This window comes from Lytechinus variegatus, chromosome 3 (assembly GCF_018143015.1).
Source record: "Lytechinus variegatus isolate NC3 chromosome 3, Lvar_3.0, whole genome shotgun sequence".
NCBI lineage: Eukaryota > Metazoa > Echinodermata > Echinoidea > Temnopleuroida > Toxopneustidae > Lytechinus > Lytechinus variegatus.
Window position 1 is genome coordinate 26,012,327 of NC_054742.1, and position 24,004 is coordinate 26,036,330.

General features: G+C 36.0%; 3 protein-coding genes across 3 annotated transcripts; 1 reads left to right on the forward strand and 2 right to left on the reverse strand.

Annotated features, from left to right (window-relative positions):
- Positions 1–117: 117 nt before the first annotated feature.
- LOC121410621 (wnt inhibitory factor 1-like) lies at positions 118–22,629 on the reverse strand. The gene is made up of 8 exons (XM_041602837.1): positions 22,210–22,629; positions 18,362–18,546; positions 12,132–12,234; positions 5,107–5,250; positions 4,429–4,527; positions 3,677–3,772; positions 1,507–1,602; positions 118–314 (listed from the first exon to the last, which is right to left on the reverse strand). The coding sequence occupies exons 1-8, from the start codon at positions 22,328–22,330 to the stop codon at positions 217–219; spliced, it is 942 nt and encodes a 313-aa protein (XP_041458771.1). The 5' UTR covers positions 22,331–22,629; the 3' UTR covers positions 118–216.
- On the reverse strand, positions 7,002–9,214 carry LOC121410623 (late histone H2A.2.2-like). The gene has a single exon (XM_041602839.1). The coding sequence runs from the start codon at positions 8,211–8,213 to the stop codon at positions 7,851–7,853; it is 363 nt and encodes a 120-aa protein (XP_041458773.1). The 5' UTR covers positions 8,214–9,214; the 3' UTR covers positions 7,002–7,850.
- LOC121410622 (late histone H2B.2.2) lies at positions 9,687–12,032 on the forward strand. The gene has a single exon (XM_041602838.1). The coding sequence runs from the start codon at positions 10,781–10,783 to the stop codon at positions 11,153–11,155; it is 375 nt and encodes a 124-aa protein (XP_041458772.1). The 5' UTR covers positions 9,687–10,780; the 3' UTR covers positions 11,156–12,032.
- Positions 22,630–24,004: the final 1,375 nt, after the last annotated feature.

The following is a 24,004-nucleotide window of genomic DNA, read 5'->3' on the forward strand; positions in this document are numbered from 1 at the left end:
TATTGGACATGTTGGGGGAAGATCTGATCTCTCTCCCCAATTCTCCCACTCACTCTCTCTTTCCCTCTTCATCTCTGTCATTATTATGTCCATAATTTTCTGATCTTTTTCGTTCGAGCACAAGACAAGCTCCATGCCCCATGACCCCTGTCGCTGTATAGATGTCACTGTCTATTGTAAATTGTCCATGATTTAATGTAGTTAATGAACGAAATATTATGAGCTGTCACCCCAGAATCGTCTGTTCTTCACAAGTCGAAGGTTTTTTGATCGATAGGAAGTCGCCTGTAATGCTTTTGCAGAATTGTCAATACCTGTAAACAAACGAGAAAAACAAATGAAAGGAATGATATTGAAACAAAGTATGACGCTCATCTCCACTCTTGAAATGATGACGGTTGATTCCAGGGTTTGATTTTATTGGATATATAAGCTTCTAGAGGTAAAAACGATCTATTGTTAAAATATATGAAGAACTGACGTATTAGTCATCGTTATGTCGTCCCTCCCCTCCTACTTAATATTATAATAAGTTTTCTGTCGAAAGACAAAATAAAATCAAAATCGGTAGTTTTTAATTCTCCATGATAATAAAAATGATTTTTTTTCAGGGGGTTGGCAAAGGGGTAGCATTTGAAACCCATGATAAATCCGGGTCCTAGCTACAGTAATTTTTTATTCATTTTTTAAAAATGTATTTGATTTTTTGAAATTTAGATTTTAGAATACGGTACACAATTTCGGTAGATCTTTGTGAAATTTACAAAAGAGATGAAGCATTGATAACTTCAAGGGGATGGGATTCCATGCATTAAAGGACAAGTCCACCCCAACAAAAACTTGATTTGAATAAAAAGAGAAAAATTAAACAAGTGTAGCACTGAAAATTTCATCAATATCGGATGTAAAATAAGAAAGTTATGAAAGTTTCGCTTCATTTCACAAAATAGTTATATGCACATCTCGGTCGGTATGCAAATAAGAGAATTGATGACATCACTCACTGACTATTTCTTTTGTATTTTATTACATAAAATATGAAATATTTTTATTTTGTCGTCATTGTCATGTGAAATGAAGTTCCATTCCTCCCTGAACACGTGGAATTCCATTATTTTAACATTTTGTGTTTTAGACAAGTAGGTCCTAAGCATCAAATTCGTAAAAATTGAAATATTGTATAATTCAAACAATAAAAAACAAAAGAAATAGTGAGTGAGTGACATCATCGACTCTCTATTTTGGATGTGACTGGCTCGTTCATATAACTTTTTTGTTAAAAATAAGCGAACCTTTGAAATGTCATAATTTTCTTATTTTACATCCGATTTTGATGAAATTTTCAGCATTGTGCTTGTCTGATTTTTCTCTATAGATTAAAATCAACATTTTTCTGAGGTGGACTTGACCTTTAATCAAGTGCTATGAAAATCTCCTGGTGTTTGTGATCCTTAATGCCCGCCTTAATGACTGGGAAAGTTTGTACTGCAGGGTTACTGAACTTACGTTTATCACATTTTGGTCCCGTCCACCCTCGATAGCAAAAGCAGCTTCCAGGTTTATAGCAGTATCCATGACCATTACAATCGTCTTTGCACATAGCTATCAAGAAAATATAAGGAAAGTTCAAGAATATTTCCCAAATTCACTGTCTTGTTTTCACTTAATACACAATACGCTGTATAGACATGATAGAGGTCATGATAGATGAGAGAGGCATTGGTTCAGTGGCGTAGCTACGGGGGGGCCTGGGGGGGCACGTGCCCCCTGAGATTTGGTGTGCCCCCCCAGGTGCCCCCCCCCAGAAAAAATTGGCAGAGCGAAAAAAAAAGAAAGGAGGGAGAAAGAAGAAAAGAAAAGAAGAAGAAAAAAGAAGAAGAGGAAAATGAGAGGAGGAAGACGAGTGAATAAAATAATGTGAAGGGAAGACTTTCAATTAAAAAGAAAATCTTTCTGATGTTACTACATAGAATTTTTGCTTGCGCTTCGCGCCAGAATTGCCTGTTCGATGAGATTCATATCTTGCTCAATAGGCTGATATGGAGCAAGTTTTTAAGTCAATATACAAAACATATTTTAGCTCGGACATCGAGCTTTCATTATTTTTTTTTCATTTACAAATTCAAGTGTTCTGTAAAATGTCCGTTTTATGGTCTATAGCATTTGAAGCTCACGCTGCGTGGTCACATTGTTTGATTTGCCAAGTTCATATTGTCTACGTGTATTCCATAATGTTCCATTAAACAAATGTATCCAGAATGCCCAGATTCTAGGTCTAAATCTAAAATATGCGCGATAGCCTGCATGTTCTTTATTTAAAATGTACTTAAATTTTCTAGTTTCACATCAGAATATCAATAATTATTGTCTGCTCACGCTTCACGATTGCATTATTAATGATACCCAATTGACTATATCCTATTTTTTATTTACAAAATATGAATAGTGTGTCCCACTTTTATGTCTAAAATCTCAATTTTCTTCCTCTCGCGCTTCGCGCTCGCATCAATTGTTTAGTTACATACCTATCCCATTTATTAATACAAAAATTAGAATGACCAATTTTTAGGTCGGAATGTCAAAAAAATTTGCTCGCGCTTCGCGCTCGCATTATTGAAATATATTGGTGTTTGCAGTAACCATCTAGTTCATACGAATCTTCTTCACATTACACATAACATTGCCCAGAAAATTGAATTTTCAGAAAAAAAAGAAATCGCTCGCGCTTCGCGCTCGCACTTTTCATAAGGCTTATGAGATTATTTCATGTTTATGTTGTTTTATAAGAATAAAACTAAGAAGTGACTGATCAGGGAAAATATAGGTGAAGATAATTTCGGGCCCCGTCCCCTATTGGCGAAAGTCGGATCCGCCCTTGTGACACATCGGAAAATGGCCGGTGCCCCCCCCCTGAAAAAGCAAGGACCCCCCAGTGCCCCCCCCCCGGGAGAAAAATCCTAGCTACGCCACTGCATTGGTTTGAAATGGTTAATATATCTCGCAATGGCGATTCCAAATCAAAACAATGCTCAATCCATCATTCACGCTTGCCAATGGATATCGATTTCCTAATACAACAAGACTTTGCTTTCATATACGAAATCTTTATTTATTTTTTTTTATTTATTTTCAGGAAAAAAAATCATAAAAGCGCATTCTGTCAAAGAAACAAAGTTTTGCTAGCGTTTGCTATCGCTCAGCGACGTATCAGTGGAGGATTCGATAATAGTAAATGTGTTGTCAAAATATACCCGTTTGTCGAAAATTTGTGAATCAAAAACAGCAGCTTAGTCCTTCATCTTGGACAAACGGATGCATTTGCAATTTTTCATCACCTTTTAAACTAGGACTGCTGTTCGGGTTCACTAATTTTCGATAGACTTGTTAGTTCTTCTAATTGGCGGGCATTTGACACTCTGTTCTTGAATCTTCATTACATCGAGGACTGAAAACACCGATTTCATTTCCCCCTTTTTCTTCTCCTTCCTTCTTCTTTTTCTTCATCATAATTTTATAAACCCATTTTCTTCAAAATAATGGTAGACGATGCAATATATTTTTCTCGATTAACTAATTCAAAATTGATCATCTGCATTAATTTTTTTTTACCTCACCAGCCAATTTTTTTTTTTTGGGGGGGGGAGAAAGAAAAATGTGGAATTTATGCTGAGCTTACCTTTTTGACACCGATCTCCAATAAATCCTTTCTTGCACTCGCACACACCCGGAGCTACACAGGTTCCCGAGTTGTAACAATGTGGTATGCAGAATACTGTTCACAAAATAATCAGAAAATTTGTTTGCTTGAAATTTATTTCTGCGTTCCACATGTTCAACATGATACAACATAATCAATTATTACATAGATTTTACATATATATACATTTTAAACACACGTGTCATTTACAATCTCTTTCTGAATATAAAAAAGTATATGAAAAATATTATTTAACTAAATTTCAGAACGCAGGAGACCGTCGTCATGAGCGACCTGCTTGATGTTGACGACGGCCTCAAGGTGATGACATTAATTCACCAAAAACGGTCTGGAAAAATCATGACACATTAATGTATGACTATTCATTAACACTCGTATGAAAAAAATAGTCGACATTATTTTGCCGAGCATCTTTGAGAAGCTTCCTTTCCCCCAGTTGTATTTTATGTTTAAGATAGGGGTATTCATGATAGGCCCTATTTATTTTTACAATGTTCATGAGAAGTGCAATATTTAAACTAATATCTATATGTTTTTATCGAACTGCATGAGAAAAGTTTGTTCTAACCTACACAATGATATAGTGATCGTGTTGAATATATTGATTAAGACAACTTTGCCATGTAGACCGGGAACAAACAAATAAAACCGCCAGAATCTAAAGATTAAAGTGGAAAGTGTTTATTTGGCTAGGGCCCATTTTTACTCACTGATTCTGCAAGAATGGCCATAGAATCCCTCGGCACAGTCACATCGTCCAAGCTGATTGCAAACACCTCCATTTGCACAACGAGGCTCACAAGTGGGCGCTGATGAAAAACAAATGTACAGCTAAAAACTTACAGGAGAATGAAGCATTTTGTGATGAATGCATGCAATACTTCATGTTCTCAAGAAATCGTATTCAAATAAGGTATTTGTACGTATATTTTGTTAGTTATGGAATTGTTTGTAATACTGCCGTACTTTGGCAAAATGAAGCAACTTACAAAAGTATCATTTGTTGTAAATGAGCTAGTGTGTTCGTCATTAACACAGGCGTCAATGCAATTTAACAGCATTATGTTTTTCAATATCTTTCCATCTTTCATTACTTCCCTAAATTTTGCCTGAACGCGCAAAATAAAAAAGTGTTTTTCAGAAACAATAACTCAAATTTGACTGATGTGTCACTTGCTTGCTTTTTCCAAAAGTTGGGCAGAAAAGTAAAACAAAAATAGTTTACAAAATAACAAATCAGAACATTTTTATCCCAGGCAAAAATGTTTAAGACCCAAGAGTAAAAAAAAACAGTTATAATGCTCTGTAATAATAAGTACATTTTCGAATGAAGAGTGTCTGTCAAATTCACCGATGGAGGAACAAGGAGAGAAGATGAACTGCCATACCTTCCACACACTGTTTGTCAAAACTAAGATGTATAGGTGATGCAGGGATGTCAAGACCGCTCTTAAAGTGTCGAATTCTCAGAATGACGTTTACTGATGCTATGCCAGTCCTCTCACCAGTACACGGAAAATCCATCCGAAATTCTAGAATTGATAAAAATACAAAGTGTCATTATATTACAGCATTCATTATTCCTTCCCATATCACTTTCATTATCCGTTATCATCATCCCATAACCTAGGTTATTATTATTCAATCTGTTTTATCGCTGCGTGCAAAATATACACCCTTTTACATTTTACTTGATATAGCGATACCGCAAATGACATGATTAATAACTTAAAGAAGTAAACAGGAATATGCCCCAGTATACTGTCTGAATATGGGGCAAAATTTGAATAATCATAGTTTCGTCCTAAAAGTTCTAAAAAGCGACATTAAAAAACAAGAACTACTCTTCTATGTGCATGATGTGTCGGGGTTGGCGAATTCCGTTGCACAACTTCATAAATAATTCAAATTTTTATAAATTTAGATAATGATGCCTTTTGTATACAAACACTTTATGTATTATGATGTGCAGGGGTGGCGATAGAGTACTTTAATGGGGGGGGGGGGAAGACGACCTAAAGGTGGTGATGCCCTCCCCCCTTTCATTGAATAACAGGGGTTAATCACGTCCGGAGCTCCCTTTTGGTATATATATATATATATATATATATATATATATATATTTCATTTTCTGATCAGCGTTTTCCTCACTACTTGAAAAATAATGGGGGAGGATGTCTCCAGTGACATGAAGCCACTGATGATTTGCAGCCAATACCATGGAGATTATTCATTGGAAATGAAATAAGTCATAACGGGATAAGTAGGCCTATATAAGGACAGTGAAGATGGTAAAATGCAAATCTCAAGAAAAAAAATACAAAGTATATTCGAATTTCTTTCAAAACCTGGGGTACACATAATTATCAAACAGAAACAATCGTTATTGAAAATGAATTGTAACTGTTTGTACGTGGAATGCCATACATTCATTCATGGAATTGATTGTGTTTTCTTTTTTATTGTACAGGACCACGGGCATATTATATCCGTTATTTTGGTATACCTCCCCCACTTCGACTGATACTCCTGTCATTCTTTAAAAAGTGAATAATATTTAGTTTCCCCGTTTCAATAATGGCTAAGTATATCAAATTCTGGCATTAATAAATTTAAAACCTGACCCTGCATTCTATTGTTGGGATTAAAGGGTCAACTAATAAGGGAGAACATAAATTTCCCAAGAAAATCGTATTCTAAATCTGAAATACAACAGAATTAATTCACCAGAGCGGAAATACGTTCTGGGTCAATCGACTGCATGTTCTTACTATATGAATTTTGCACAGCACAGGGGCGGATCCAGCCTTCGCCAATAGGAGGGGGCGGATTTTTTTTCAGCCACATTTTCCCCGATTGGCCGCTCGAAGTTGATTTTTGTTTGTGTCTTTTAAGGTGCAGTCCTAATAGTCACTTCTAAGCTTCATTCTTATAAATCAACATAAATATATAGTAATTTCATAAGCCTTATTTTAATAGTGCGAACGCGAAGCGCGATCAGAAAATTTTAATATTTGGACCATAAAACATACATTCTTTACAGAGCACTTTTTCAAAATAAATTTGTAAGTCAAACAACATAATGACAGTTCGATTTCCGAGCTGAATATGTTTTGTATATTGACTTCCTATTGAGCAAGATATGTAAATCGTAGACAATGTGAGCGCGAGCGAAAATTTTATATAGTGAGATGAAAGATTTTAAAAATTATTTTCCAAGTCTTCCCCTCATCTTATTTTATTTACTCGTCTTCCTCCTCTTTTGTTTCCCCTTCTTTGTCTCTGCTCTATTTTCCCATCATTTCTTTTTTTTCTTTCCTCCCCCTTTTTTTCATTTTTTTGCACCGCCAATAGGGAGGGGGCGTACCCCTCGGCCCCAGTGGATCCGCCTATGCAGTATAACAACCTTGCATGGTAAAGGGAGTTACTTTTTTTGGTCCATTTATTTGGGGCATTGTATATACCGAGTGATATTTGTGGAGCGTTGTGGCCCAGTGGATTAGTCTTGTGACTTTGAAACAGAGGGTCATGGGTTCGAATCCCAGTCATGGCGTAATTTCCTTAGCACATTGCTTGGGTGACGTGAATGGGTACCTTGTATGATTTTATTCTTTGACTTTTTTATGGGTAATAATATCCAAGTCCTTTGTAAGCGCATAGGGTCGTTATGCGCTATACATAAGCCTATATGTCATGATATATCATAAAAATATTTATTTCGATGGCTTGTGGTAGGGAATCTGGGACACAGTTTACAGATTTGATTCAGTTAGGTAATCAGAATGGGTATTGACTGTTAAGTATTATTATATAATGGAGTTGGTCCTGAAGAGTGGAAAATGTCTTCTTTTTTCTTGCAGGTCTGTCAAAATATTTCAGAGTTTCTAGTGCACAATGAGAATGAGCACTCTTATTAATGCGTACACTTAAGTGATGGTTTTAATTAACCTCAGACAATCGTTAACCTCGTAAGTAATTTTCCAAACACCTGATTGGTAGTGAAGATAACGACAGAAAAGTATTATGAATTACTTAATGCGGTGTTTAAAGAGATTTTCAAATTTAATTTCTTTCTTGTTGATTTGGTGGCTCTTAAAAGAGCCGTTTAAGTTTATAAGGCAAGATGAAGCATTTACTTCTTCTTGGGGAGGAGGACAGCCTGGATGTTGGGGAGAACACCACCCTGGGCGACGGTGACTCCGCTCATCAGCCTGTTAAGCTCCTCATCGTTGCGGATGGCGAGCTGAAGGTGACGGGGGATGATCCTGCTCTTCTTGTTGTCGCGGGCGGCGTTGCCGGCGAGCTCGAGGATCTCAGCGGTCAGGTATTCGAGGACGGCAGCCAAGTAGACTGGAGCTCCAGCACCAACACGGTTGGCATAGTTTCCCTTGCGGAGGAAACGGTGGACACGACCGACAGGGAACTGAAGCCCTGCACGGGTTGATCGGCTCTTGGCCTTGCTCTTAGATTTAGCGCCCTTACCACGTCCAGACATGATGATTTAGTTTAGTTGTTGTCGTCGTTGAGAACTGAAAACGAACTTAGCTTTTGAATCTGGCGCTCCGCTATTTATACCCCCACGGGTGATCAAAAAGTACCGAAAAGCGATCAATAAGTTCGTAAACGCAGCCCCGCAATGATATACCTTACCTGACTGGGATGTACACCGTAATCGATCAGGACTACTGGAGAAGAACAATAGAGAAATCTATTTGCATATTCCGCGCTTTTCAAAAAAAACAAAACAAACGTACTCCTTTCAAACGAGGCCCCCCTTGGCTTCACCTTTTATAAAGAAAATGTGAAGCTCTGTAAATACTCTAGCTAAACTCTCAACGTTCAATGAAGTAAACAGGCGCCACCAACAACACCAAGGCTTCTTAAAAGTTCAAGTGACCAGAAGAGAGAGGAGCAACTGTAGCATATTCTCATGAAATAAATTAAGAATTCAACACAATTGTGAAAAACGAATAACAGATACGGTGACCTTTCCAACATTTTTATTTATAATAATGTTCAAAACCTAGGACAAGGGCGCTCTTGAATTACCAAAGCGATGGAAAATGGCGTATTATATCATGTTTCACAATTTGATTCCTTTTTAGCATATCTTAATTATTATAAAATGTATTCAACAAAAACCTGACCATTATTTCATTGCATGGGAAGACAAAATAATGACACTGTGTGTTTGGAACGAATCTGAAATCGGCACACGACTTGAGAATATTAATTAGTTGCAGTGGCGTACACGGCATGGGGGGGGGGGCACCAGCAAAAATTTCGAGTTACTTAGTGAGCGCGCGAAGCGCGCTCTGTTGCCAGGTAAACTGACATAATAGAGACATTTTACGGACATGCAGTGCCATTAAAAGGATATGTATTTCACTGGTTAAATAATGCGAGCGCAAAGCGCGAGCTGAAAATTTCTGATATTCAGACCAAAAAATGAACATTATAAGCAAGTTATTGTAGTCATGATACGTACCTGTCTCGCTAAACAAAAAATGCGAGCGCGAAGCGCGAGCTGAAAATTTTGTATATATTGACCCCAAACAGGGACATTTTAAAGACTATATTTTTAGGAATCCATTAAGAGTCTCACCGTAGTCGTATAATGCTAGTGTCATGCTTTGCTGATTTGGTTAGAATTACATCTAAATACATGAAGTCATTGTAATCATGATTAACATACGCATCTCACTAATCAATTATTGCGAGCGCTAGTTGAAAATTTATGAAATTCAGACCAGCGTTGTGAGGCCTGTTTGTTTGAATTAATGAAGACCATACGTATTTCGCTAACCAAATGACGCGACCGCGTAGCGCGAGCTCAAATTTGTGTATACATTGACCCCAAACATGGATTTTTTAAGGACTATCCATTAAGAGTATACATATCTCACCATAGTCATCTAATGCGAGTGCCAATCGCTTGCTGATTTTGTTAGAATTACATTTAAACACATGAAGCACTTTTTGAAGTCATTGTCATGATTATACGCATCTTACTTATCAAATACTGCGAGCGCTAAGCTTAAAATTTAGGAAAATCAGACCTGAAGAGAGGCATTCTAAGGCTTGTTTGTAAGAATTCACTAGTTACGCCACTGATTAGTTGGGTAACATTTCATAAAGATAATTCGACCGATCCAAGTTAAATCATGCATTTTGCTCAATGAAATCATATTGATACCATGGATTTTCTTACATGGCTGTTAGGTAAAATTATTACTTACAATTGAGTTATTATTTTGGGTTCGTTTTCTTCAAAGTTGGCAAAATAATAATTGTTTGCAACTTCTAATTAGCAGATGGTTTAGTGTAATATAAATTGCCATAAACACATTATCAAATAACATGGTATTGAAGACCTCGCACAATAATTCATCAATTGGAAATGATAAAGTAGTATATTATGCATCGGTATACATGGACATGTATTGGGCTAGAAGTTGATTTATGAGTTGACATGTGCATAAAAATATATTAATGTATGTATAATTCATAATATTAATATATTTTGATTTTATTTTTGAAAACACAATTTTGTCTAGAGTCGGTATCAATGATAATCACTTAATGTTGGTAAAAGGAAAATTACCAAATATCAATAATAAAATCGAAAAACTGACGTTTGGCACTGAATACAGTAATGCTTAAGAAAGAAATCACCAACCACTCGATAAAAATAATAACTTTTAATAAGCATATTAGGGTGGTACGCAACTTTAGGTTTGTTTCACATTTCACGACATTCTTTATCCAGGAGGAATACTTCAAAGTAGTCAAACTTAGGTTTCTGCACTGAAAATTTTCATATCATCTGTAAGTACTGACTAAGGCTACGACTATCACCCGCGAAGGTTTTCCCCATTGATTATATCGACCAGTCTTTCGTTCTACTGGATCCTCTATCTGCACTCGGGATCGAAGTTGGCGCGAAGTTTACGAATACAAAGTAGCGTCGCCCAAGCGTATCCGGTCCTGGGAGTTCGTATAAATAGGAGTGATGTCCGTTGTCGCTTCAGTTGATCTACTCGACACAATCAAGTAATCATCATGCCTGCCAAACAAACCAGCGGAAAGGGAGCAAAGAAGGCCGGTAAGGCCAAGGGTCGCCCAAGTGGTGTCTCCAAGACCCGTCGCCGTAAGCGAAAGGAAAGCTACGGAATCTACATCTACAAGGTTCTGAAGCAGGTTCACCCCGACACTGGCATCTCAAGCAAGGCTATGTCCATCATGAACAGCTTCGTCAACGATGTCTTCGAGCGTATTGCCGGTGAGGCTTCCCGTCTTGCCCAGTACAACAAGAAGTCCACCATCAGCAGCCGTGAGGTCCAGACCTCTGTCCGTCTCCTCCTCCCCGGTGAATTGGCCAAGCACGCCGTCTCTGAGGGCACCAAGGCCGTCACCAAGTACACCACCTCCAAGTAAATTGGTCTTTACCATATTTACCACAAACGGCTCTTTTCAGAGCCACCATATTTCCAAGAAAGAATCAAATTGGTTACTCATCTCTTCCTTCTCCTTTTCGCTCACACCTCTCTTAATTGATGTGATGCAAATAAAATCACTGTTCATTTTATTTTTAACTTAAAAATATTAAATTCAAATAGACAAACTCAGACACAATGCCCTATCAGCATGAGATTTGATGAAGGGAACATTTTATACTAATTGCTTAGAAACATTAAACATCCTTTGACGTGTCATTGGCTACAGCTGCACATTCCGTTTGTGTGAGGGGAGGTATAAGTATTCAATTTTCTCCGGCACTCTGTTCTTATTACTCATGTTAAACGTTATTTGAAATTTTATAAAAAAAGGGGCTCATCCTGAATGAAGTGAATATGATATCAACAGTTTCATAACCGAACCTGGAGCCCTGGAGTATAATAGTGGACTGGCTTGAACGTGGGTAGGGGTAGTCCAGATTGGACAACGAATTATCCATTAGTACCCTGATTATTGGACCTTGGTGTTTGGAAGTTCTCTTTCCCAAAGAAAACATAGAGGGCACATGACTCCCACTCTGTAATCAGCGCCAATCCACTCATCTTCCCTCCTCACAAACTTTAGGTCCAATCTGGACTGCCCTACCGAAGTTCAAGCCAGTCCACTGCTAAGTAGGGGCGCGCCCGGGCGGTGGGAACGTAGCTAGTGAGAAATGTAGTTTGGAGTGAATGACATTCGATGATTACTTTGGAGAGGGTGTATATCTGGGACAAAAATAAATCAACGAAAACCTCGACGAAAATAAAATGCATCCACATCTATGGAGCCTTATTTTTTTGTCTATTCTGAAAAAAGTATTCAAATGAGTTTTTACAAAATCGTTGATTACTTTTTTTCAAAAAATCTCATGATTTTTTTTAATTACCAAGAAAGAGGAAAGTGAAGGAGAACAAACCTGTGTTATTGTTTGGCATGCTATCTTCCAATGTGATGCTGAGTAACGGTGGTCCCATCAGAGAAGGATCACTTGATTGAAGTTGCATGAAAGTATAATGGAACTGTGGATATCAATCACACAAAAAAGATAAGTTTAACAAACCCTATAAATCTATACAGATAATGCGTGGCATATAATGTTGACAATTACGGGCATCCAGTCACAAGGAACTACTGGTTATGGTTTGTTGTGTGAGCTGTGAGTACAATGCTTATACGTTTGCGATTGATAGATACGATTTTACAGTGTTTTATTTTCTGATTTACAGGTCAAGAGAGCATTACATCATTCTAAAACAAGTTGTCAAGATTGTGGTATAACGAAGCATTTTCCGTGAGAACTCTTTGTTATCAGTTAGGTACCGGCTTGCATGGTAAAACTGAGCAAAAAAAATATATTGGGTATTACTTACAATTACATTATCACCACATAAAACAGAATTCGCTTCCTTTTTTGTACGTACTCGTTTTACGAATGATACCAAATCGCGGTTTTACCACAGTTTTACAACTGTGGGTGTATAATCTTAATTGATCGCACACTGTGGTCATTTTATGGACACTCCTGGTGGTCAATGGGTTGGATTTTTTTATTTTGACCCTATAAGTGTCTCTTTCCTGATGCTGTACCCCGGGGGCCACTTACATTGACGAGTGGATACCAAGCGCGACCAAAAAAACACGTAAAAAGGATGTCTTTTTCACGATAGGGCACGTTACGTACGTAACGTGATAAGGGTGTCAAAAACACAAAAATAATGAAAAAAGGGTATCTATTTCGCTAGGAAAATTACGTGTTTAGGGTCAAATTTGCGGGGATGATAAAACAAAATTAAAATGTTTTATAAAGGATGTCCTTTTTGCCCCAGCACTTCGTGTTTAGAGTCCGATTTGCGCGAGGTGTAGAAAGTGGGGTCGTACTAAACCAAATAAGGTAAAGCCGACGACCGAAGGACCCGTAACAATAAAACATTCCTATACTTGTTTAGGGGTTCATTTCAGGGAATATTTGCCAAGAGTATCGTATTGTTTCCAATACTTGTTAAGGGTAGGGTGTCACAATCCAATACTTGTTAAGGGGTGCATTTTCAGAAAATGGAAATTACGTGTTTATGGTGCTTTTCGAGACCCCATGGTCGCGCATGGTATCCACTCGTGAATGGAAGTGCCCCCCCCCCCGGGTGCTGTACATAGCGTGATGAGCCAAAAAATTCGAGGGGACCAGAAATGGCGTATTGGGCAAAATTTCTTAAAACCTAGTGTTTCACATCCAGTTTGTTCATAATAGTCGACTCGAAAAATAAAATAATGTGACGTTCGATCGGATTCAATGTTTTCTTATAACGGTAAACATTCCCAAACATTCCCAAAGTGTGGCTCAATATACAATTGACATACAGTGTATTAGTTCGCAAGTGTGAACTTGCTTTTTCACAAACTGGATTGAATGACACTGACACACTGTGTACATATTGGCAGAGGCGTCGATCCTGGGGGGGGGGGGCAGGGGGGCGATCGCCCCACCAATGAAAATATTAGGGGGCAAACATATCATTTTGCCCCCCCCCAATAATTCCGGATATGCCCCCCCAAAAAAAAAAAAGATTGTAATGTTCAGCAAGCGAGATTGAGATACACAACTCGTTCTTTATTTAAAATCGTGCTCAAAATGTCCGCTTTTCAGATTGGAATATAAAAATTTTCAGCTCGCGCTTCGCGCTCGCATCATTTCTCTAGCAAAAACCCATACTTTTCATGATTAAATAGGTGAATGTAAATGTCCCGCTTTCAGTTCTAAGCCTCACTAAAGAACTCCTGCTTCGATTTGCAATCATCTTTATATATATATATATATATATATATATATATATATATATATATCTTGTTCTTTATAAAAAACGTCCATTAAACTGTCATTGTTTCAGATCTGAATATCAAAATTATCAGCTCGCGCTTCGCGCTCGCATCTATTCTTCTTTTAGATACCAATCTTAATCATTGGTACCAAAATGCTTAGAATATCAAGCTTTCAGGTCACAATATTATGAAATTTCAGCTCACTCTCGGCAATCATACTATCTGTGTAGTGAGATATATATCCTCCTCATGAGTTACTACAGACAGTCCTGAACACGCACGCTTTTCCTGTCAGTATAAAAAAAATCAGCTCGCGCTTCGCGCTCACATTAATTGTGGGTGAGATACATGTCTCTATCTCATGAGTCATATATACATGTATATATATATATATATATATATATATATATATATATATATATATATATATATATATATATATATATATATATATATATATATATATATATATATATATATGTATATATATATATATATGTATATATATATATATATATATATATATATATATATAAGTACATATATATATATATATATGTGTGTGTGTGTGGGTGTTTTGTACGATCGACCGCCTTTGGAACGTTAATGATTTGCCCCCCCCCCCATCTGAAAAATGGATAGACGGCCCTGCATATTGGCAATGCTGTTTCACCACCACCCTTGGTAGTCATGGCGATGAGATAGGCCTACCACCTCTTGATATTCATGCGCCCTTATGAAATGTCAAAACAGTGTTTTTACTTCCGTCGGTGGTATGTGTTTTTTTCTCTCTCAAAACGCACTTGCTCTTTATGGTTTACCACCTTCCAATCCTTTTAACACACATGGTGCTCAATCTAAACTCTTCATTCACATCCAGATCACGTATTATAATCTAACTAGGTTTTCTTAGGGTCAAAATATTATTTTGAAGAATACAACATATATAACAAAGCAAAAAATGAAATAAAGCATAAACAAATAAACGCATGTATCCTTTTTAAGGGCTTTATTAGAGTTCATAGGTAAAAAAATGCGTAAAATCAATTTATTTACATACGTTTATGGACTGATAGCTTTACAGCAGCATTAGACATAAACGATTTCATGGCTAGTAAAATAAAAATAAAAAAACTAAAACTTTGAGAAATTATTACGTGAGTTCATGAACTCTCGCTGATTTTTCTGTGAACGGTTCTTTGACCAAAAGGAATTTGGATCGCAATAACCATGCAGGAATGGTTCTCCTGAAAATTTTAGCCCATACTGTATAGGATTTGAAGACACCCCCCTCAGAAATCATTAAAAAAATATTGTCTTGAAAACTTTTCCCCTCTGCATTCATATTTCAACACCATTTAGGAATAGTCATCCAACTTATAAGATGGGACACGTACTAGATCCACTGAATTAAGTGTCTGGATCTGTCATTTTGTACCCCTTTTCTCTCTTCTCCTTTACTCCTCTGTCACAAAGTTTTTCAGATTTTGTGATTTTTGGACGACCTTGAAAACAATAATCTGGTGATAATGGCAGATTTTTTTTATTTGCTTGCTCACTTCGCTCTCGAAACTAGACAAAACTCATGACAAATGTGTCGTGTTCCGCAGAGGTTTAATCTGGTGTGCAACGGGTTGAGGTTACCTAATGCATGGATAAGCTTTTCAACTATCAAAAACTTGTTTTCAATAATATTCAATTGAATTTAAATAGTAAAAGACGAAATTTTCTAAATATTTTCTTTTGGTAATAAGAGATATGATAAGATGACGTATCTGAATAACAATCAGCTTTTATAAAGCATGAATAGCACAGTTAAGTGAATTACCCCCAATTCTTCATTCTTCAAGAGGTGCTACACACTATTTGCCGTTCACATGTTGTTTATAGATTCCATAATTTTCTCAAGAATTTCGATCTAAAAGCCCAAATCGAGCATAATGAATGCTATGTGAAAGAATGACTCTGCATTAATCAACAATTCAATCAATGCAAACGAGGGTCACATTAACTGGTATAATTTATTAGTTATAATTGACAAATGGAATGGTGGAAGGGAAATCTCCATTGCCTGGAGACAAATAGAGAAGTTGGTATAAGCTTATATAGTCAGCAAATATTGGGTAAATTTATTTTTTGGGGGCTTGTCGATTACGTTTTCTTAGATCTCAATTAAATAATTGATATATTCTTCAAGGACAGTGTTTGTCAAACATGAAATAAACTATAGAATTAAAAAAAATAATTAACATGCACTGTAAAAAACTCCGATGTGATTTACCACCAGCCCGGAATCTCTACACCAAAGAAGTTTTGAACATCACCAGTTTGGTTTTGGTCTAACATCAGATAGGTGTTTATACAACACCAATTAATATTAAAAGAGCATTGGTTCGATTCCAAACTGGTGTTGTTTCAATACTTCAATGTTTTAATACTCTTGTGTGGAATCTGTGGACACAATTTCAGGGTGGTGGTAGATCAGTTTTTTTTTCTGTCTCACCATGCCAAAACCTGCATCACCTAATAAGTATATTTTATGGACTGGATGGACTAATGAGGTAAATGCAAATGCTGATAAAATCTGCATGGGATCTAAATAGATTTAATCTCAATATTTTGATGAGAGAAAAAAACAACATAAAAACCACCCGAGCCTGACACCAGGAAGCAGGATTGCATTGATAGGGATGTATGGTGTGTCAATTGCATAGAATACAGGGAATCTGGTACACTTTTGATATACAAAAACCGAATAACAGTTATGTGGTATTGTTAGTCAACAAACAAAATGCCTCCTGTGGTTACGGAGAATTACAACTGGTTGTGTTATTCCTTATTTTGTTCTAATTATGAATTACTGCTCCATTCACTGTCCATTAAAAGCCCAGGTCACGGGTGACGAAATTCAGTCAAAGCAAGAATGGCTTCATCCATTGGGACTACAATTTGCGGCTCTTTTCACCCATAACAGCACAGAATAAAATGAGCCAAAATTGTGACCATTGTATTTGCTTCTTTTTACTTTTTCTTTCGCCTTTCAGCAGAAAATAAGAATGATGGGTTGCCGGAGAATATTTTCCTTTGTTAGGCTTCGTAGCCCTTAGAAAATGTGGAAGTTATACAAATATGTTAGGTGGAGATTCCGTGAAATATATATCATTTTATTCAGTTATATCTCTCTCCTCTTCCCTCCTTAATTCCTCCGTTCTCTACCCCTCTCCCTCTTTCTCCCCTCTCACTCCTTTCCCCCTACTCTCTTTCTGTTAATTTCTATATTTTTTCTCCTTATCTGTCTTTCTTCCTCCCCTCTCCCCGATACTATTTTTCGTATCTGTTAGTCAGAAACTCGTAGTATGCATCATAGTGTTTTTAATAGCAAAAACATCCATCACATCTGGTTTTCATTTGGTTAAAAATATGATCGCGTGTAGTCGGTCGTATCTTTGGATCAAATCTTTGGAAATACACATTTCACCTACGATTAGCCATATAATGGAATTTCAATATTTCAAAGACCAAGTGCAGTATCCACTTAGACCAAAGTTATCTTTCACAAGCCGACTCCAATAACCGTTGTGTCCAAGTGTGTTGAAAGTTATAGGCCGACATTGAGGAAAAACTTGTATGATTTCGTTTTGTTCTGTCTATAGGAAATAATGTATGGAAGACCACTAATGTTCATTCTCAGTTTCTAAGAGAAGCATATGAAAATGTACCAAGAGGAGCGAGTGGCGGAGCGTTAGGTGTCTAAGTTCAAATAACCAGTGTGAAAAAACAAGAAAAAAGCCCTGTAAATTAAATTATCATTCATTTCTTCATCATGCAACTGTGAATCAAAGATAATAGAAGAAATAAACCTCTACAGAAAATAAATAGACGGCCAGATGTCGAAAAAAGAGAAAAAAAATACACTAATAAAGAAGCGATTATGAATACAATACACGTTTACAATTAGAACTCCCGATGAAATTTGAATGAGTAAACTGAACTTTGCATGAGAAAGTGATTAGTTAGTACTTGATAACAGTAATAACTGTTGCCAACGTTAGCACGACCAAATCATGAACATACAGTAGATTAGGCACTGCAACTACTCTGGCCTTTAAATGGATAACTTTTTCATTTAGGATTTTGGAGCATGAGATACAAATACATCGTAAGAAAAGAAACAAGTGAATTGACATTGCTGAACATTTTAATAACAAAGCTTAAAGAACGTAGTACAATTGTGAATTTGCACTTGGCAGATGAAAGATACATGATATACGTTCGGTTGATATTTATTTCTTCATTATTCTTTTATTTTTGTTCTTGCTATGTTATACTTACTGGTTTAGGAGCTCGCCAAGAGATCTTCAGCGAGTCGATGTTTGCAGGAAGAATAAATCTCGTTCTTTGATCAATAATGTTCGGATCATAAAGTGAATCATTGTTGATCCTCAACAACGAAGGAGACATAGAAGGATTGGCCAACCCATCTTGGATGATATAAAGAGGCTCAGAGACACGCATCCCTTTGAGGTAAAAATAAATGAAATCAATTATCAAAATTGGGATTATACTTCGCGGAATTAATTAAATCGGAATTAAATCGAACACATTCAGGATAAACACAGATATTTATCATTGAAATTGCCCTGTAATGTATAAAAGCTATTTATGATATACAAAGAAGGAAAAATTCCTTTTTATTCTTCCATAAAAAATAAAGTTACAAAAACACAAAGCGCTATATGGGGAGTGACTTCCATGCATATAGGTTCACAGTCTATGTATTCTTCAAAACCAAATTTCTCTTACCGTACCAGCCCACCTAAATCCAATTTTCGCTCTAATTCAAAACATATTCCACCCTCTAACCAATCTCATTCGAGATCTGCCCAGGGGGTATTACGATTCCATCTTCACGAACGAAATTAAATTGAACTTTTCATCAAAGATTTCGCAAAATAAACACAGTTATATTTCAGACTTCTTTTCTACTCCTCATGCTCATTGATTTTTTAAACACTTTTTTCATTCTTTTCTCCTTATTCCGGTTGGCAACAAGTTTGATCAGACAGAAAGACAGAATATGTTTACAAGATGAAATATCGAATCGTTCTGTTTCATCTTCTCTACCGTTAAAGGCTTTTGGGCATTTCTCTTGTTCAATATTGTTTAATATCATAAATTAAATATGCATAGTGGAATGTAAAAGGAAAAAAATATATCATACATATTTGTTCGCTTTCGCGCTAAAAAGTACATTACAGAACCATTTAACTCCAAAGAGTTAGATCGGAATTCAATCGAACGCATTCAGGGGACTGATAAACACGTGTTTGATATACATATAAAAGGTAGGGGAGGGGGAGAAGAAGGGGGTGGGAAAAAAGAAATATGGCCGAGGATATTCATTCTGAATATAGCTTTGCAGTATACCCGCACATGGGTTTCTTGTGATCATTTAAGGTCATTTAAGGTCAAAGTGTATACGGGAGGTAAGGACAAAGTCACGGTCATTATCGTAACGGTGACCTGAAGGTGAGGTATAGCATTATATAGGATTTGAAATTTAATACTAGATCTGGAAGATTGGTTTTTAAAACGTTAGAATATGAATCAGAAGCACTATCTAAAGTTCATAATGCAAATTTCGTAAAAAATGTTAAACGAACTGACCACCAGTTATTGACTGTGTAATGAATAACGGTAAATTTCCATTTCGTCTACAGAAATGCCAACTCGTCTACTCACCACATGGTCTACTGTCACTGAGTCTAATATGCCATTCCGTCCATTAACATTTCGTCTATCAAGCATTTGGCCCATTAACCATTTGGTCCAATTATCACTTCGTCTCATAACCAGTTGGTCTAAATAATATCCATTTCATTTTCATTCATTTTGCACAATTTAACACTTAGTCCAATTAGACCAAATGGTATATGGACTAAATGGCTATTGGATCAACCGGTTATTAGGCGGAATGGCATTAGACTAAATGAAAGTAGATCATGTGGTGAGTGGACGAACTGATGGTAGACCATCACGACTGGTCACTCGTCTCACTCTGAGATGAGCGTGATTAGGGTCCAGATATAGCTCCTTTGCATTTACAGAGTAATGGGTTAGGAACCTGGTGAGTTTTTCGTAAAGCTGTTTGTAAGTTAAGAGTGACTTTAAGAACGACTGGTGTTCCTTTCTTACGCGTAAAACCCTCGCAAGTGAACGTTTTGGTGTATACCATTTATCACGAGAAAGGATTGCAAGTCGTTCTTAACTCACGAACAGCTTTATGAAACGGTCCCCTGGCCAGAATAGTTTAAGACTTGAGGTGGTGCTTTAAATGCTGCTGGTTCGGTTTTGTTTTAAAATATTCTTTTTTTATGTGTTTTCAATGATTAAAGCAAAATTTCCTTTATATTTAAATGCATATCATTGTAGACCGAAGGATCAGATAATCTTATTTTATGTCATTTTTATATATTATTATTTTTTTTATATTAGAACAAGTTTGTACCTCCAAAGGACAATTTTTCAGGTGGTGTGTTGTCAAATTTGTGAAGAAGTTGAAACTACTTTTCGTTTTGATGTTGCTTTGTAATCATAACAGATTTTTTTGGAGATTATTGCAAGATTGTTATTCTATATTATCAAGATTAACACCATAAATGAAAATACCCTGATTACAGGTTATTCGGTGCAAAATATGTCATGATAATCATTATCAGGCAGTTTACTATTTGATTATATGATTGTACTGTTTCATTGAACCTTTACTTACTTTTTACCTCGATACATCTGTGGAAAAATATATTAGGCCTAAGGATGTATTGAACAAATGTGTATATTTCCTCTCATTATTATGATGAGAAATGAAGATTGGATCTTTGTTCTACGACTTGGATGTTTATCTGGCCATTAAGAGGAGGAAAATATTGAAATATATCAAATTTAGCATTCTTAAGCAGAGTATATAAAACACATGTATGAAAATAAAACATCATTTTGCATGACGATCTTCCCGTTTCCAGATAGATATGCTTGCGCTTACATCAAGTTTGCTTGTTTTAAAAAATATATATATAAATGAAAACGATATACATATATATTTTATCCGTAGGCCTATAGAAATGAATAACTTATACGATATTTAATTCGAATTTCAGCCGAAGTTTGAACAAAACCTCATGAATACAAACAACATGTTTAACCTCGCTGCTAAAGCCTTGAATGGTTGAGGGGTCTTACACAACCTTCATCTTCATTGCTTGCTAATGTGTTTCTTTTACAGTATACACAAATGATAGTCTGCTCCCCCGTCTGAAGTCGTTAAGATCGGTAATGAACCTACTCTTAAAGGATTATCTGATCTAGTCTGGCGACGAAGATCAATCGCTTTTCATAGCAACAATACGTATACTTCCTCCATAATAAAAAGACAATATAACTGATCCAATATCGATTTTATTTAATCCCTAGAGGGGAGACGGTAGTCTTTATAAGCTTGATCTGGATTTTGTTTACAAAATAAACCAAATAAAATCACCAAAACATGACGCTTAACTGGGCGGCCCACCTTTGAAAACTATATCTTCTCAGTCATCAGAATTTATAGGAATCGGAAATATTGTTTGAAACGATAACTTCAGCTTGCATCACTTGATGTTTCATGAAAAGTTCTAGCAAGGTATACTTTCATCATTTTTTCATTAGCTTCCTTATCAATGTCAGCAATAAAAAGAGTTACCAAATTGAAAAAAAATACAATATGCATTCATCATGCGACAACACATAAAAAACACAATAATTGGCCAAACTAACAATTAATAATATAGTTAGCCCTTACTGATGGTATTGATTACTGGCCTTATGACACATATAACTTTTTTAATCGTCGGTTATTTTTATTTTCAAATAGAACTTGATTAACACGATTAGTATCATTATTGTTATAATGGCATCATTCTTTTTTAGCTTTTGAATTAAGCTCCCTCATATAGATTCAAACAACAAAAATACAGTGAACTTTACAAAAAAAAATCACAGATATTTTATATGACAAAAAGAATGGCAATTTTAAAGTGTGGCCTTTCTGCCTAGCTATTGGAGACATAACCATATTATACCAAACCAAATGAATTCCTACCTCAAAGTCAAAACATACACTAGACGTGACTTTTCATACGTACCTAAAATTCGAGACACTTCATCTGCGGACAACCAAAGATCTACGGCTGGGCCCATGTTGCTGAAAAGACCCACGGCAGACCCAATAAAACCAACTAATATCAGCAGGCAATACCGAATCATTTTTCTCACCGAACAAAACAAAGTTATAAGTATGTATTAATAGTTTCACAGTTTAAATTCTGTAAGAGTTTCGACCAATTCAACTGCAGGTTTGTATTCCTAAGCGTAGTTTGTCCTTCTAATCAGCTGTCTCTCGAAATACTTTCAAATTCCTCCATATGCCTCAAGTAGGCAGCCAAACTGCAGGAGCAAATCTTTCATACTGCGACTATAGGAGCAGAACCGCTTTGTCACCACCTACTGGTCTAGGGGACACGGATGGGCGAATTGCAAAGATTGAACAGAATAGACGCCTTTCGAGTCCAGGGACCGAAGCCCCTAATGATGGTTGCTTTGATCTCTTTTTTTAAGCACAATGAGAGATTTCATGATTAAAATAGTGCAACGAGTTCGTGAGGGCGTATGGCAAGCCGTCTTAACATTTAATCCTATTTATTGATATCAAGAATTCATTTTCTGATATCAAGAATTCGATTTCTTGATATCAAGAATTACAATTGTTTAACTACACAAAACCATTTCTTGATATCAAGAAGTAAGTTCTTGATATTATCAAGAATTTGATTTTTTTATATCAAGAATTCGATATCCTGATATCAAGAAATAAATTCTTAATATCAAGAATTCATTTCTTGATATAAAAAATAGAATTCTTGATATCATGAAATAAATTATTGATATCTCTTGATTTCAAACGAAGGACTATAGCAAGAATTATTTGGATATCAAGCACAAAAGTACTGCACAAAATTAATGTTTAATTAATTTCCAGCTCAAAACTTGCAGAATTGAAATTCATAGTTCATTTCCCGCTACCAAGTAATGCATAAATTCATTCTGATTTCGAACTCAAAACTTGTGCACGATTACATTGTGATTTGATTTCGAACTCAAAACTTGCGTACGAATTACGTATACCAAGCGGCCATCTAATTAAGTGTACGTATGCAATTTTTGGGTCCGAAATCATGTTGCCAGCTTGCAGTTCAATTACAATCTTTGTGATATTTCATCTAGAATATTTTATTTTTGTACTGTTTCAACATCAACCCTTGAGTACTATTTCTAAAACGATTTTAATAATGATAATAATAATAATAGCCAATTTTTATAAAGCGCTTTTCCCAGAGTGGCCCAAAGCGCGTTACAGCATATTTTTACCCCGGTCATTGGATTCATTTCAATCAAGCACGAAACGTGCACAATTTCCACTCCCTGGGGAGCATTCCTTGCATTCATCGTAACCACATTATGGCGCTGGCAAAATCAAACATACAATATCTTTCGCATCCTACCGGGTACCCATATGATTTTAATATGATTTTTTTTCCTTCAAAATTACTTGTTGTAAAATATATGAAAAGATGTGTTTAAAAAAAAACGTAAAACGGCAACATATCAAGAATTCATTTCACGATATATTGCCAAAAACCATGATATGTTGCCAAAACTATTTCTTGATATCAAGAATTCGAATTCTTGATATCAAAACTTGTTTTGTGTAGTTAAGCAATAATAATTCTTGTTATCAAGAAGTTGAATTCTTGATATCAAGAAATGAATTCTTGTAATCAAGAAATGAATTCTTGATATCAAGAAATGGATTCTTGATATCAAGAAATGGATTCTTGATATCAAAAAATGAATTCTTGGTATCAAGAAATTAATTCTTGA